This window comes from Eublepharis macularius, chromosome 13 (genome assembly GCF_028583425.1).
Source record: "Eublepharis macularius isolate TG4126 chromosome 13, MPM_Emac_v1.0, whole genome shotgun sequence".
Classification (NCBI taxonomy): domain Eukaryota; kingdom Metazoa; phylum Chordata; class Lepidosauria; order Squamata; family Eublepharidae; genus Eublepharis; species Eublepharis macularius.
Window position 1 is genome coordinate 8,443,279 of NC_072802.1, and position 17,013 is coordinate 8,460,291.

At 46.7% G+C, this 17,013-nt stretch overlaps 1 protein-coding gene across 4 annotated transcripts in view; it reads right to left on the reverse strand.

Moving 5' to 3' along the window:
* The window catches only part of ARHGEF9 (Cdc42 guanine nucleotide exchange factor 9), a 408,379-nt gene that overhangs the window by 92,414 nt on the left and 298,952 nt on the right, over nucleotides 1-17,013 (reverse strand). For all 4 annotated transcript variants that reach the window (XM_054996023.1, XM_054996022.1, XM_054996024.1 and 1 more), the window contains one exon: nucleotides 13,357-13,551. In XM_054996023.1, coding sequence (XP_054851998.1) covers nucleotides 13,357-13,551 — 195 coding nt within the window. The remainder of the gene's footprint in view (nucleotides 1-13,356; nucleotides 13,552-17,013) is intronic.

Consider the following 17,013-nt stretch of genomic DNA (forward strand, 5'->3'; position numbering starts at 1 on the left):
GCAATATCGTTTGCCTTGACACACAGATTTGAAACTGCAAGCTGATGTGAACCAGAGCAATTCCAACAAAGTCCTCAAACGCACTGAGAAGATGGCCCTGGAGAGCCAGTTAAAAGAGCAGGTATGGCAGTTTGGTGCATTCTGACTTTCTCCTTTCTAGTACAAAAAAATACCATGAGAGGAAAGGAAAGCAAGCAAACAGCCGCGAGGCCGCTTCTTCTACAGCGCAGTGCAGACCCCTGCCATTCAAATGACAGAAGTAAAAATGTAAATTTATTTGCTTCTGTGCTGGAACCACCATCCATGTCACTTAGACATGGAACAGTGGACAGGAACCTCTCATGCTACTGACTCGGCACAGGCTGGAAACAGGGCTGGGCATTTTTAAGCTGGGTGTGGCAGAAGCTCTGAGTTGTGGTCTTTACTTCTGGGCCCCGTATGAAGAAGAAAAGTTTGAAGTTCGGCCTCAAGGAGAAGGGCTGAAAAAAAGAGCTTCCAGAACCCGGCAAAGCAGAAAAAGAGCAACTCTCTTTCCCTCAGCAGCTCCTGGGACCAAGCACTGGCACTGGAATAGAGCAGAGCTTGTGTGGGCACTGCCCCAACACAGCCATTTGAGACGAGCAGCTGGAGAAAAGACAGCCACAGAGTAGAGAACCACTGGAGTATATCAGGAAACTCGGGCTGGGCCTAGCTTTGTGAGCAACCATGCCCTGCACATACTAGAAACTCATTCCTGGCACAGAAATAAAGACGGACGTGTGGATTTATCCAGGATTATGAAGCCTCTGGTGTGGCTGGGTGTGGTATAATTGTGTGTGTGTGTGTGTGTGTGTGCGCGCGTGCGCCATCCAGCTGCAATCGACTTATGGTGGATCCAGCAAGGGTCTGTCAAGGTAGGTGAGAAGCAGAGGTGGTTTGCCAGTGCCTTCTTTCTTGGTAGTCTTTCTTAGTAGTCACCCATCCAAGTACTGATCCTGCTTAGCTTTCAAGATCTGACGAGATCGGGTTATACCATGATGCTCCCCCCCCCATGGTATATATACAGAATCACAGAGTTGGAAGGGGCCATACAGACCTTCTAGTCCAACCCCCTAGTCCAATGCAGGATGAGCCTAAAGCATCCCTGACAAAGATTCATCCAGCCTCTTCTTTAAAACTGCCAGTGAAGGGAAACTCACCACCTTCCTAGGCAGCTATTTCTACCTTTGAACTACTCTGACCGTAAAAAAGTTTTTCTTAATATCCAGCCGGTACCTTTGTACATGTAATTTAAGCCCGTTGCTTCGAGTCCTATCCTCTGCTGCCAACTGGAACAGCACCAGGGCTTTTTCAGTCCTGGCCCTAACCTGGTGGAGGTTAGGGCCAGGACTGAAAAAACCCTGGTCCTGGTCGAGGCCAGCTGGCCTCCCTGGGGCTGGGGACCACCAGTAAGTTCTTATTTGCAGATCTGAATGCTCTCGGGGGTACAAATGAGGAGAGACGGTCCTGCAGGTATGCTGGTCCCATTCCATTTAGGGCTTTAAAGGTTAAAACCAAAGGTTAAAACTAAAGGTTAAAACCAAAACCTTGAACCTAACCTGGAACTCTACGGGGAGCCAGTGCAGCTGCTGCAAGATGGGAGTAATATGTGTCCTGTATGGCATGCCCATCAGGACATGTGCAACAGTGTTCTGACCCCGCTGTAATTTCCGGGTTAAGCCCAAGGGAAGCCCTGCGTAGAGCGAGTTACAGTAATCTATTCTGGAGGTGACTGTTGCATGGATCGCTGTAGTTAGGTCGTGGGTCGACAGATAGGGCGCAAGCTGCCTGGCCTGTTGAAGATGGAAAAATGCAGACTGGGCAACTGCCGTGACCTGGCCCTCCATCGATAAGGAGGAATCCAGTATCTCTCCAAGACTCCGGACCGATGAGACAGGAACTAAAATTGTCCCATCAAAGGTTGGGAACCGGATTCCCAAATCTGGCAATCCCCAGCCCAAGTACAGGATCTCCGTCTTTACCAAGTTCAGCTTCAGCCGGTTCTGCTTTATCCATCTAGCCATAGCCTCCAAGGCTCTCAATAGGACATCAGGGGCAGTGTTAGGCCGCCCGCCCATCAACCAATACAACTGGGTGTCATCCACATACTGGTGACAACCCAGTCTGAAACTTGACACCAGCTGGGCAAGGGGACGCATATATAGGTTGAATAGCAAGGGGGAGAGTATTGCCCCTTGCGGGATGCCACACACCAAAGGCTGGCGTGTGAATAAGCTCTCCCCAAGCACCACCCTCTGTCCCCAACTAAGAAAAGAGACAAGCCACTGCATGGCAGTCCCTCAGATCCCCACCTTGGCACGGCAGTGGGTCAACAGTTCATAGACAACTATGTTGAACACTGCTGAAAGGTCCAACAAAATCAGCAGTGCCAACCAGCCTTGGTCCAGATGTCTGTGAAGCTGATCTGTGAGGGCGATCAGTACTGTCTCCATCTCATGTTCTGGACAGAAGCCGGACTGAAATTCTCCTTTTTCAAATGGTGGAGGAAGCTACAAGGGGCTCGGCCATACTAGACCTTAATATTAACCAACAAGGAAGAATTGGTAGATGGGGTGAAGGTGGTGGGGACCTTAGGGGGAAGTGACCATGTCCTCCTTGAATTACAGTTGCTGTGGGGGACCAAGAAAATTTGTAGCCAGACTTGTAGGTTAGATTTTCATAGGGCCGACTTCAATGAACTCAGAGGCTTGATGAGAGTCATTCCATGGGGGAGTGTGCTGGGAGGGAAAGGAAGGCCACAGAGATGTGGTAGGGCTCGGTGTCCTTCCAACCTGCACCCCATCTCAAGGCATGCTGGTTGTGGGGCTATGAGGATGAAATGCCTCCCTCTGGCACCGTTGTTGTGTAATGCCAGGTCCATAAATAACAAGACCAAGACACTGCAAGATTATATCGCAGCAAAAAATGTGGACCTGGTATGCGTGACTGAGACCTGGGTGAGGGATGGCGAAACAGTTGCCTTGAAAGAACTGCCCTCCCCCGGGTTCTCGGTTCTTCACCAGTCCCGGACGGATGGTCGGGAGAGAGGGGCGGCGATTCTCATTCGGGAGTGTTTCTCCTTCAGGCAGCTCCCTGCACGAAAGATTACAGGTATTGATTGTTTTGGCCTCACGTAAGATCCTGAGGAGAGTTTGGCTACCTGTCTGGAGTACCAACCACCTGGCACACCAGCAGCTACCCGGTCAAGCCTGTTGGAGGTTGTGGCAGGTTGGGTCTGGGAGCACCCCAGGTTATTGGCCATGTGTGACTTCAACATCCACATTGATGATGCCACCTCTGCACAGGTTTCGGACCTGGTGTCATCCATGGCTCTCCCAAGTTGTATCAGTTCCTACGCATCAAGCAGGCCTCATGCTAGATTTGATCTTTGGGATGGGGATACAGGTGGATCTGTATAAGAAAACTTATCCCGTGGTCCCAGAACCCAAAGCGCTCCTGCCGGCACCACCACCTCAGCCAACGATTCACCTCGAGTATGGTCTACTCCCTTTGCATTCCTCTTCCTTTAACAGGAAGGATAGAAGAGAATACCACCTGTGCCCCCATTGTCTTCGACTGCCTTCCAAGAGCTTCATAGTCCTCTTTAATTCTTGTGATGGTATTCGCGGTCGTGTCATTCGTTCTCACATGAACCAGCACAAATTGGGCCTGATCAGCCGGTCTGTAATATCCTGAATTCTGGCTCCCGGCAAGCAACACATCTCTTGGAGTAGGGAATCTGGCCTAGATACATGACATTCCATACCCCTGAGCAGAGAGTCCCTGATGACCACCACCTTCCATTTCCTTTCAGTTCCGTGTGGAACCTCTTCACTCCCTCCTCCAGGTTTTTGTGGTTCTCCTTCCATTCTCATCTCCGTCACCATCTCAAGCACCTCAAAATGATTCTTGACCTCCAGTGGACCAGAGCGTCGCCTTAGTCCACGTCTTCTGGTTTGTATTGCAGAACTGAGAGGAGGCTCAGAAGGGAGATTGACTCTTCCTTCTTCTCTTGGACTTACTTCTTCAGGCTTGTGCAGAGCCCCCAGGCTCTTCTCAATAAAATCCTCCCCTTCCTTGGTTTCCTGAAGGGTGGTGATCCTCTCCCCCAGTCTCTGAATCTTCTCCTCCAAGAGCCTGACCAGCTTACGCTTCTGACAAGAGAAGTCCGTCTTCTCTTTCAGGAGGAAAACAACCATGGCACACTCCATGCAGGTGACTGGAAAGGGCCCTTCTGTCGACATCATCGCCTTCCAAGTATATTCCAAGAGTACTCTTCTAGCTGCAGCTCCCTTTCCTGCTCCTTCTCAGATGGCTGTGATGTGCCTCTGGTGAGGAGGAGCCTAATTCAATTCAAGGCTCAGTCAGTAGAGGGTGGGGCCAGCAGTCAGCCCCAGGCAAAACAGACACTCTCCAGTTAGTAACAATCCCCCTCTGCAATCAGCTCCAACTCAGGCAAAAAAGACAAAGAGAAGCACTTACTCCAACTGGCACCACTTTACAGCAGGTTCTACACACTCACGTAGCCCCAAACACTGTCCTCCCCCACAGCAACCTCAGAGTCAAACTAAAAGTGATGCCTGACACAAGTTGGACACTTGTCAGCTTCCTTCAAGTTTTGATGGGAAATGTAGGCAGCTTGGCAGAATGTTGGACAAGTGACAGTTGAAAAGTCCATTGGACAGTAGTTGGAGAGCCAAGCTGCAAGACCAAGGTGCCTACATTTCCCATCAAAACTTGAGGGAAGCTGACAAGTGTCCAACTAGTGTTAGGCGTCCAGGGCTGGATCGAGGGGGCAGGGGGGGGTAGCCTGCCCCCGGCACCACCAAAGAGGGGGCACTGGGTGTGGCTGCCAGCCGCCTGGGAGGCTGAGCACAGGGTTGGGAGACCCTCGCCAGCCCCGCCGATGAGGAAGGGTGGCTTGCCGCGTGTGCAGGACCTCCCAGCCCTGCAATCAGCCACCAGCGCGGCAAGCCAGCTGCCCCAGCACACGCCCTCACCTCCGCAGCTCACCGTGCACTGGGGCGGCCAGCTTGCCGCGCAGGTGGCACAGGGCAGTGGGGCATGCGAACCATGTGCAGGGCCTCCTAGCCCTGCGCTCAGCCAGCCGCACAGCAAGCCGGCCACCCCAGCACCTGGTGAGCTGTGGAACTGGTGGCAGGGAGGGCATGCGCTGGGGCAGCTGCCTTGCCACGTGGTGGCTGAGGGCAGGGCTGGGAGGTCCTGCACGTGGGGCAAGCCAGCCAGCCACCCCAGCGCATGCCCGCGCCACCTCAAGTTCCACAGCTCACTGGGTGCTGGAGCGGCCGGCTTGCCGCGCAGGCGGGCATGCCTCCCGGCCCTGCGTGATGACATCACGAAAGGGAGCGTGTGAGCGCTGTGCGCGCGCGCAGAGCACATGGGCAAAGTTTGCCCCGTGCGCCCGTGTGCCTAGATCCGGCGCTGCAGGCGTCACTTGTAGTTTGGCTCTCAGCAAATTCCTGCAGCAGTTAAGGCAGGCAACAGAAAAAGATTCACCACTCTAGCAGCTCCCTTTCCTGCTCCTTCTCAGAGCCCAGATGGCTGTTAAATGTATGTATGCATACTGTTATTTTTGCGCCAGTTGCAATGACATAAAAATTGATGCAAAATTACATAAAATGGCATCAAAGAACAGACAAAACAAACCAGGATCCCCTTGAGAAAAACTGAATGACTTGGAAAGGTTTGTGAGAACAAACTCCAAAGCCAAAAAGGAACAAAAAAGGCATATTCATCCATGCCTAGACTGAGGCCAGGCCTGTCCTGTGAACGGGCAAATGTTAGCAATAACCTAGTATGAGGCTTGGTCTGTCTTTTCAGGGGGGCCCTAAAATATAATAGTCCATCTCATTACACTGTAGCTCACCTGATATGGGCTTTAAATGAGCTGTGCAAAATAGACAGTTGGTGGGTTATCAAAACTCTAGATAGGAAAATGATCTAAGACTTGCAGTGCCAAAGTTTAGAAAGGTGGCAATATCCTGGGGCAGTGGTGGAATAGAACCTTTTGCACATCGCTAGTGTGTGGGATCCACTGGATCTGGGTACAGCTTTCTCTTCAGGAAACCAAGGAAGGGGAGGATTGTATTGAGAAGAGCCTGGGGGCTCTGCCCAAGCCTGAAGAAGCAAGTCCAAGAGAAGAAGGAAAAGTCAATCTCCCTTCTGAGCCTCCTCTCAGTTCTGCAATACAAACCGGAAGACATGGACTAAGGCGACGCTCTGGTCCACTGGAGGTCAAGAATTGTTTTGAGGTGCTTAAGATGGTGATGGAGACTAGAATGGAAGGAGACCACAAAAACCTGGAGGAGAGAGTGAAGAGGGTATGGGGTCATAAGGAAGTGGAAGAAAACAGAAGGTGGTGGTCATTGGGGATTCTCTGCTCAGGGGTATGGAACGTCATGTATCTAGGCCAGATTCCCTACTCCGAGAGATGTGTTGCTTGCTGGGAGCCAGAATTCAGGATATTACAGACCGACTGACGAAACTGATCAGACTGACTGATCAGTACCCGTTTGTGTTGGTTCACATGAGAACGAATGACACGGCCACGAATATCATCACAAGAATGAAAGAGGACTATGAAGCTCTTGGAAGGCAGTCGAAGACAATGGGGGCACAGGTGGTATTCTCTTCTACCCTTCCTGTCAAAGGAAGAGGAATGTAAAGGGAGTAGACCATACTCAAGGTGAATCGTTGGCTGAGGTGGCTGTGCTGGCGGGAGTGCTTTGGGTTCTGGGACCACGGGATAAGTTTTCTTAGAGAAGGCCTTCTAGCACATGATGGGCTTCTCCACTCAAGGTCAGGGAAGAAAATGTTTGGAAAGAACCTGGAGAGCTTTAAACTGATGCCGCAAGGGGAAGGGGGTGATCGACAGGGGATTTCAACGAAGAAGTGAAAACAGCGGGGTAGGGCAGATCAAACAAAGGTACAAGGCTACAAGTGCCTGTATACCAATGCCTGAAGTATGGGTAATAAGAAGGAAGAGCTTGAGCTTCTCTTGCAAACAGAGGTCTACGATATAGTAGGAATTACTGAGACTTGGTGGGATGATTCCTGTGACTGGAATGTGGTAGTGGATGGGTATGAGTTGTTCAAGAAAAACCAGAAGGGTAGAAGAAGAGGCGGAGTAGCATTGTATGTGAGGAGAGGGCTTGATTGACAGTAAGTTCTGGAGAATGGGGTTGACAGCCCAGTGGAAAATATATGGGTGGAAATAAGGGGAGGAAGGACAAAGGGTATTGTTGTTGAAGTCTGCTACAGACCGCCTGACCAGGGAGAGAAAATGGATGCTGCCCTCCTTGAACAGATTGGTAGAGTATACAGATATCAGAACCTTATAATTATGGTTGACTTCAACTTTCCTGATGTGTGCTGGGAGACAAGCTCAGCAAAGCGACAAGGATCACACAACTTCCTGACCTGCCTGGCCGATAACTTCCTTTTTCAAATGGTGGAGGAAGCTACAAGGGGCTCGGCCATACTAGACTTTATATTAACCAACGGGGAAGAATTGGTAGATGAGGTGAAGATGGTGGGGACCTTAGGGGGAAGTGACCATGTCCTCCTTGAATTTCAGTTGGTGTGGGGGGCCAAGGAAGTTCGTAGCCAGACTCTCATAGGTTAGATTTCCATAGGGCCGACTTCAATGAGCTCAGAGGCTTGATGAGAGTCATTCCATGGGGAAGTGTGCTGGAAGGGAAAGGAGCGAGCGAAGGTTGGGCTCTTCTCAAACATGAGCTTTTGCAAGCTCAAGCCCTCACTATCCCAGCAAGATGGAAACATGGTAAGGGCTCCAAGAAACCAGTGTGGATGAACAGAGCACTCCAGAATAAACTAAGGGAGAAAAAGGAAATGTTCAGGAAATGGAGAGAAAGACAGACCTCTAAAGAGGAGTATATGAGGGTTACTAGGTACTGCAGATCAGCCATCAGAGAAGCCAAAGCTCAGCCGGGTCTGGCCAGGAGGGCTCGCTACAATAAGAAAAACTCCTACAGATATGTGAGAAGTAAACGTAAGATAGAAAAGGCACTTGGACCGCTGTTTCGAGTGGAAGGGGAAATTCTGATGGAGGACAGAGAAAAAGCAGACAGGCTTAATGACTTTTTTGCCTCTGTTTTCTCCCTGAAGACCTTGAGCCCATCTAGAGATGGTAGTAGACACGGCAGGACACCTGGGTGGCTAGTTGACATTGACAGAGAGGTAGTGGAGAGGCACCTGGCTGCACTGGATGAAGACAAATCCCCTGGGTGGGGTGGGGTGCAACCCAAAAGAGCTCAAAGAACTATCTAGAGAACTTGCAGAGCCTCTGTCCATCATCTTCAAGGCCTTCTAGAGGACTGGGGATGTGCCACAAGACTGGAGAAGAGCGAATGTTATCCCAATCTTTAAGAAAGGGATGAAGGATGACCTAGGAAACTACAGGCCAGTCAATCTGACTTTTGTTACTGGGAAGATATTAGAGCAGATTTTAAAGGGATCGATCTGTAAGCATCTGAAGGACCACTTGGCAATCTGGGGAAGTCAACATGGTTTTGTCCCCAACAGATCTTGTCAGACCAACCTGGTTTCCTTCTTTGATCGAGTGATGATCTTACTGGATCATGGGAACTCTGTCGACGTGATTTACCTGGAGTTCAGTAAAGCTTTTGATATGGTTCCCCATGACATTCTAATGCGTAAACTGGAAGACTGCGGACTGGACTATAGGACAGTTCGGTGGATAGGGAACTGGTTAGAGGACTGCCCCCAAAGACTGGTGGTCAATGGCGTTTCATCAGATTGGAGGGAGATGTCCAGTGGGGTGCTGCAGGGCTCGGTTTTGGGCCTGGTACTTTTCAATATTTTTATCAGTGATCTGGATGAAGGGGTAAATGGGCTACTCATTAAATTTGCTGATGATACCAAATTGGGAGGAGTGGCAAACATCCAAGAAGATAGAGATAAAATTCAACAAAGTCTGAACACTCTGGAGAAGTGGCAGCTGTGAACAGGATGCAATTCAACAAAGACAAGTGCACAGTATTACATCTGGGCCACAAAAATGGGAAGCACAAATATAGGATGGAGGATACATTTCTAGGTAGTAGTGCATGAAAAAGAGATCTTGGAGTAAGAGTGGACTGTAAACTAAATATGAGCAGTCAGTGTGATGCGGTGGCAAAAAAAGCAAACTTGGTCTTGGGTTGCATCGAAATCCTCCTGCATCGAAATCGCAGGAGGTCATAGTCCCTCTCTATACTGCCTTGGTCAGGCCGCACCTGGAGTACTGTGTGCAGTTCTGGAGGCCTCACTTCTAAAAGGATGTGGACAAAATTGCGAGGGTGCAGAGGAGAGTGACAAGAATGATCAGGGGTGTGGGGACTGTTATTAGGATATTAGGAAAAACTTTTTTACAGTCAGAGTAGTTCAAAGGTGGAAATAGCTGCCCAGGAAGGTGGTGAGCTTCCCTTCACTGGCAGTTTTCAAGAAGAGGTTGGATGAATCTTTGTCAAGGTTGCTTTAGGCTCATCCTGCATTGGACTAGGGTGTTGGTCTAGAAGGTCTGTATGGCCCCTTCCAACTCTGTGATTCTGAGAGCAACGAGGATGATCAGGGGTCTGGAGACTGAGCCCTACGAGGAAAGGCTGAGGGCCTTGGGAATGTTTAGTTTGGAGAAGAGGAGGTTGAGGGGGGACATGATTGCTCTCTTTAAATATTCGAAATATTCGAATTTGGAGGAGGGCAGGGAGCTGTTCCAGTTGGCAGCAGAGGATAGGACTCGAAGCAATGGGCTTAAATTACATGCAGAAAGGTACCGGCTGGATATTAGGAAAACCTTTTTCACGGTCAGAGTGGTTCAAAGGTGGAATCAGCTGCCTAGGGAGGTGGTGAGCTCCCCTTCACTGGCAGTTTTCCAGAAGAGGCTGGATGAATATTTGTCTGGGATGCTTTAGGTTCATCCTGCATTGGGCATGGGGTTGGACTAGAAGGTCTGTATGGCCCCTTCCAGCTCTGTGATTCTGTATGATTAACAGGATAAAATTGAAAATGGCTTGAAAATTTAGGCTTGTGCATTTGACTGTCACAAGGGAGAAACAAAAATGAAACTGGAATTTTTGAGCTGAACCAGTCAGACTGCAAAATTGGCAGCATCTTTACATCAAGCCAGAATTTCACTTGAGTATTTCCTATGCCAAGAACAGACTAGCCAGCTACAAGCTTCATGCTAGGTAATGGCTCACTGTTGCTGCATTTTCAGACATTTTATCTACAATGGTAGGCATATAACTGTTGCTATGGAAGTGGAAAATAACAAATATTCTCACTTCCCCATAAACACATCAGATTCACGGGGCAATTCTATAAATACTTTTCTGGGAGTAAGTCCCTCTGAATAGACCTGAGCAGGATTCTGAGTATACTTGCTTAGGAGTCCTCTCCTGTCTGTATTTGGCTCTTATATAGAAGGAGAACCACAGAAACATGCAATGATAATGAGGGGGAAAATTCCACTGTAATTGTCTAACTACAAGCAGTAAGAAACTTGATTACACACAGATCACAAATCACAGTTCAGAGACAAAAGTATATAATCCTACTATATAAAAGGCTAAGTGTATTCAAGACAACTCACTTGCTGCCCTGGTGCGCCTCCAGAGGGCACTGCTGTGGAGGGAAGCCCAGATGAGGCAGCCAGACCTCCAGAGAGCGCACCATGGTGGGAAGCCCAGGCCGGGGTCAGGTGCAGAGCAGGCAGCAATGCCTGCCCTCCGCCTTCACGTAGCTGGGATCAGGAGAGGAGCAGGTAGCAATGCCCATCCTCCACTTTCACCCAGCTGGGTTCAAGAGCGAAGTAGGAGGCAATGCCCGCCCCCCCCCCCATTCAACCTGCCAGAATCAGGCATGGAGCAGTTGGCAATGCCCGTCTCCCCTTCACCCAGCCGGATCAGACATGGAGCAGGTGGCAATGCCCACCCCCCTCACTCAGCCAAGATCAGGTGCAGAGGAAGTGGCCATGCCCACCCCCTGCCTTCATTCAGCTGTTATCAGTGACGGAAGATGAGGAATGCCCACCTGCCCGCCCTCCCCTTTTCTAGAGCCCATTGTATTTTTTCCCACAATGGGCTTTGTCGCTAGTTATTTATATTTATCTAATAGCTCAAAAGATTAATCTTCTGTAATCAAGTTTCTTATTGCTTGTAGTTAGTCAATCATTTTTTAAAAATAATTTTTTATAATAATTCAGAAATATTATACATAATTAGATAATAACAGTAAGTATTCACAAACTGTGTATAAATGCTTATTAATTCTATACAAGTTTTGTTTTGTAAATAACTGTACAATAGTCAAATTAACCAATATAATAGATATAATAAACTCTCTTGTCAAATTGTTTTGTTTCATTGATCTAGAGTAATAAAAAATAAGTTTTTAGGCGGTTGCCTGTTTTTTTTGGTCACATAATCAAGAAATGGTAACCATTGTGCTATAAAATTAGTCTCTTTCGGTTAGTGCTCTGCTTGAAATATCCTATCATATATTTTATCTTGTATATAATAATCCCATATTTTCTCCAACCAATCATCTATTGAAGGCAATTTGAGCGTTTTCCCATTTGAAGCTATTAAGCTTTTGGCAACAACAAAAAGGATGCTTATCAGTTCTATTCTACTTTGAGGGATCTCAATTGTATTCCATTGATCCAGAAATAAAATTTCTGGATTGAGAGGGATTGTGTAGCCAGTTATTTCTTTTATGTGTCCTAATACATCTTTCCAAAAGATTTCGATCTGAGGGCACTCCCACCAGCAATGCGCAAACATTCCCACCTTTTCAGCAAAGTGGTGAATCTGTTGTAGCAATCAAAGATAATTTTTTTGGCATCAAATACCACCTATGTATTATTTTATATGTTTGGATTTTAGATATAACTATTCTTGAGTTCAATATATTTGAAGTCCAAATTCCCTTCCATTGCTCTGCTGTAAATTCTGATTTACAATCCAAGTGCCAGTTTGTTTGACGTTTCAAAAGTCTTAGTCTGTACTGAAGCCATTAAGATGTTATATAATTTTGAGATTAAACCTTTCCGTTTAAGAATTTTAGTATCTAGAAGAAGTTCAAATTCTGATAGGGATGTTTTGAGTATTTTCCAAATGTCAAGTTGGTTTAACATATTTGAAAGTTGTAAGTAAGTGAACCAATGTATTTTTGTTGTATTTTTTGTTTCTGTTTCATTTTACTTATAATTCCATTATTTGATGTTATATCAATTATGTGGGTCATATTTGATTGCAACCATGCTTTTTGAAGGCCTTAGTTTGTCCTGGTGGGAACCACTGCTGATCAAGAAACGAAGAGAATCTAGAAATCTTTGGCATGATTTTATACCTAAATCGAACCCAAGTTTTAAGTATTGCTTTGAGGAAAGGGTTGTTTATTTTTTGCAAACATTCTTTTTTGGGGTTCCAAAGCAGATTTTGTATGTTATTATGTTTGATTTCCGATTGCAGAATATTCACCCAGTCTGCAGTGTCTGATGGGATTAAAATTTGAAGGGCGTTAAGCAATCTGGTAGCGGCTTGATAAAATTCTAAATCAGGATAGTTAAAGCCTATAACACCCTTAGTAGTTAGACAATCATGGTGGAATTTTTTCCTTCGTTGCCAGTGTATTTGGCTTTGGCATCCCACTGCAACTATTCAAAAAGCAGGGGCATACAGCCAATGGACCACAGTTGATGCACCTGGAAATCAGTGCAGGTTTCTCCAAAGCCCACCATGCACTGCAATGATTAAGAAGAGGCTACCCCTGCTACCTTTTCCAACCTGCAATTCTTTTTAATCCCAACCCAGGGAAAAGGGTCCAATATTATTTTTTTCCTACTTCCAGTCTGTTTTATTCCTCCCTTTTATTCTCCTTCTTTCAACAACAACAAAAAAGCCATAGGAAAAAAGACAATGGCAAAGTTGTTGGTGTGACCCATTTTGGGTTAGAGGGGACAACCCAGATATAGGGCACAGCCCACCGACTGGAGATCAAATTCCCACAACTCCTTTACTACACCTTCTTTTAGTTTCAACAAAAGCAACTCTGAACAACTCTACTGAGGGGGTGTTCTTTGGTTTGGTATCTCTTTCTTTCTAAACCATCAGCTAGTGTTTGGTGGCTACCTGAAGTTGACAGCAGTGGAGAGCTTTAGGCTTGCAATATTCATTTCTATCAAACTAGCTTTCTGTATATTATTGTGTGTTCCTTTCCAGCCCAAGTTTCTTTCCCATGGCACACAGGTGACCTCCAACACTTTCATCTTAATCAAGGAGACGGCTACCATACCTCACAAATGTCCTTCAGATGTTTGATATAATGGCGTTCAGTGCTCATGATTTCATTAATGACATTGGCTCTCATCTGGTCTCGGTTCTGAAGGGTTCTACCGAGACAGAGGCAGTCTGTAGCATTTGGGTCCAAGTGCCCATTCTGTACTTCGCTAGTTCCTTCCTCGACACCATCTTCTTGGTTAACCCATAGCTGTGGGGGGGGGAAAACAAAGGGTGATCATTACAATGATTTCAGGTAACCTGTTTGGCCACTTCTGTAGTCAGAAGTCTCCTTCCAAACCAAAGCTTTCTTGGCCCATTCCTCAATATGTTTTGATGGTCCAGGTCAAGAGGAAGAAGAGAAGGAGACAATGAGCAACCCTAACACCAACTGATCTGAGGCCCAGATCCCAAGAAACAAACATGCTTTCCTAGAAGGGCAGGGATCCTGGGTCCAGGTAGATGTACTATATTGGGGGCTCCTCTGAACGGACCCTGTGCATCTCCGTGTTGAAGGTGTTTCTGTAAACAAGCAGACGTCATAAGAGCATAGTGTCCCCAGCACAACTTTCCTGGCAAAGAAGCACCGCCTGGAGCTTCAGCCCTGAAACTTCCTAATGCACAGGGAAGTGGAGAGCTATGCACACAAAAAAAACATTCATGTTATGGTTTGTATGACTTCAAGAATGTGCATAAATACCACATTTGCATAAAGGCCTGGAGAATGTACAGAAATCGACAAAGGGCTGTGCTCCTTTCATTGGGGAAAAATGCCACTGTGAGTGGAACAGATTCACAGGATACAACTGTACTTTCCAAGTGACGGGGGAGAACGAACACCAATTGTGTAAAGTGCACACTGGTAGGTAGGCCAGTTTTCTTTACTTGGTATCCACACACAATGCACGGGCAATGTGTAAAAAGCCCACTGTCAGTCAACGTGCATTAACCTTCCTCGATACATATAACCTTTGTGTGTGTGTACACATAGAGAAAGAAAAGAAGGGAATGTCTATAACATAACCGTGGTGTAGGTGTGAATAATTAAATTAACAATATGGAGGAGTGAGAACGCAAATGCTCAAAAAGGAAAAGGATTTAAAGGGCCGCATCTATCCATTTGTGTGAGCTGATCTTGCTGCCTTCTCACATCAGGAACTCTCTTTCCTATTGCTCAACAAATATACCGCAGGCCAAATTTTTGAGATCAAGTACAATTCAACCCTGTGCACATCTATCCATCACTACTCTCCCTTCCCCACTGATTTCCGCACAGGTGGGTCCCCTGGGCCACGCCTCCAGTTCTAAGCAAGTCAACCATTGGAATCAAAGGGTCCAGTTAGCCACAACTAAGGAACAAAATGCATGGGTCCACCCAGACGTGGCTCGCTGTCCTTGTGGAAACAAAGCAGAAGCAAGGAACATTGTTTTAAAAGTCTGTGGAGGCGGGGCGGGGGGGGAGGCAGGGGGAGATCGGATCAGGGCCAGGGAATGGGGGGAGGAGGGGCTCCTGCCTCCCTCCATGCTATTTTCTGGAGCGGAAATGGCTCTGGGAAAGTATTTGCCCCATTTTGGAGCTGCACTTTTTCCAGACCTGCCTTGTTAAAAAACAGCCTTGTGTAGTTTGGCCCCCAGGCGCCGCTTACCAGCAGCAGAGAGTTGCATGGTTCTTTCCCATACTTTATTTAGCTCCCAAATACCTCACAGGTCAAGAGAGGCATGCTCGGGAATAGGGAGGGCGAGCGTACAAAGTACTAATAAGCACTAAAAGATATTAAATAGACTAGCAGTGGTATCCTACGAAGAGTTACTCCTGTCTAAGCCCATTGTGTACATGTACACAGACTGGAATAACTGCTTAGGATTTCACTGTAAATAGACAAACTCAGGCCCTGTTTCAATAGAACGAATTCCAGATGCCTGTTGTGTGTGGTGCATGTGAAGACATATGTGAAAGCAAGATATGTATTATTTGTAAACTTGCATGTGTAAAATGCATGTATGATTTGTTATTACACCTTATGTCACTGGTACTTTCTTTTGGACAGCATGAGTTTGTATATATAATACATTCATCATTGGTTTACAGTGCGGTGCTTATTAACATTTTGGAATCTTGTTTTATTACATGGTGTTCTTTGGTGTGTCATTGTAAATAGGGATAACCTTGGAGTGTTTCTTTGATATTGGTTCCTAGTTTATTCACTGGTTTAGGTTCCCTGCTTTTCATTGCCGGCTTTGAGTTTTTTCATGTACTTATTTAGATATCCGATATTACACCTAATCTTAGCTAAAAGGCCAAGAGGCCTGTCTTTCTCCTAACAGATCTGGTCCCAAGGCAGATAACAAGCACGTCACAAAAAAACAACAACATTAAAATTGCTTTAAAATAACCAAACAACCCATTCATAGTTAGGAAAAGCATTATCTTTTTTGCCCAGACTCAAAATGTCCAAAAAGCTCAAGCCATATCTGGCAGCCTTGCCAAAAAACCAGGAGGGTGGAAGCCCTGCTGACGGAAGGCTGTTCTGCAAGCACGGAGCAGCCACCAACCCCCCCCCCCCCAGCCCTGGGCAGTTGCAGAATGCACCTCATACCAACAATAGACCCTTCTGGGACAAGCGACACTGAAGCACAGCGGGAGGCAGGGAGAGGCAGTCCTTCGGGCACATGGGCACCAAAATTACGAAGGGTTTTCAAGGTAAGCACCAGGGCCTTGAACTGGACCCCAAAAACCAATCAGCAGCCAATGATATGACCTCAGGATAGGAGCAGCACGGTCTTACCAGCTAGACCTTGATAACAAATGAGTTGCAATATTTTGCACAAACCGAAATTTCCTGATCCATCTTCAAGGGCAGCTCCACATACCCCCCCCCTCTTTTCAAGTAGTGTTCCCAAAGCAGCGCAGAAGGTCTGTAACATGCAACTTCCCATTTTAAAAAATAAGAACAATTTGGACATTAAAATGAGAGAACCAGTATCGCGGTTAGTGTTCGACTAAGAGCCAAGTTACAAGTGACAAATGACACTTGAACGGCAAGTGAACAGACTCACATGTATTCCTCCCTGTTCACTTGCACTCCACTTGATCACTACGTCATTCGTCACTTGTAGCTTGGCCCTAAAATCTGGGAGGCTCAGAGTCAAATCTTTACTCTGCAATGTGATCTTGGGCCAGTCATACTCTCTCAGTCTAACTCACCCCAAAGGGTTGTTGTATGGATAAAACGGAGGCAAGAACAATGCAAACGGCTTTGGATCTCCACTGGGAAAAAAGATGGGGCCCTAGGAAGTAAATAAATCAAAACACACATAAGCACGGAACCCAGCAAGTAAATGGACATGCCATGAATGATGTGGGTGAGAAAAGAGCAGATTAGAAAGCAGAATTTTTTAAAAAGCTGAAATGAAAGCAACACACACACACACACACACACACCAACTAAAATGCTTGAGGAAAAAGTCTTGCTGTCAATTGGGGGGGATGTGGTAAAGTCAGTCAGTCTGGTTGAAGAAGGAGCTGACACGTGATTTGCAAACTCATGTTCACTACATTCACACCAAGTACAATTTTTAGATGCCATTTATATGTACCAAATATGTCATTTATAATGTATAGCACTGATTTACAGAGGCACATGGAATACATGTATCTTACAGGAAAAATTCA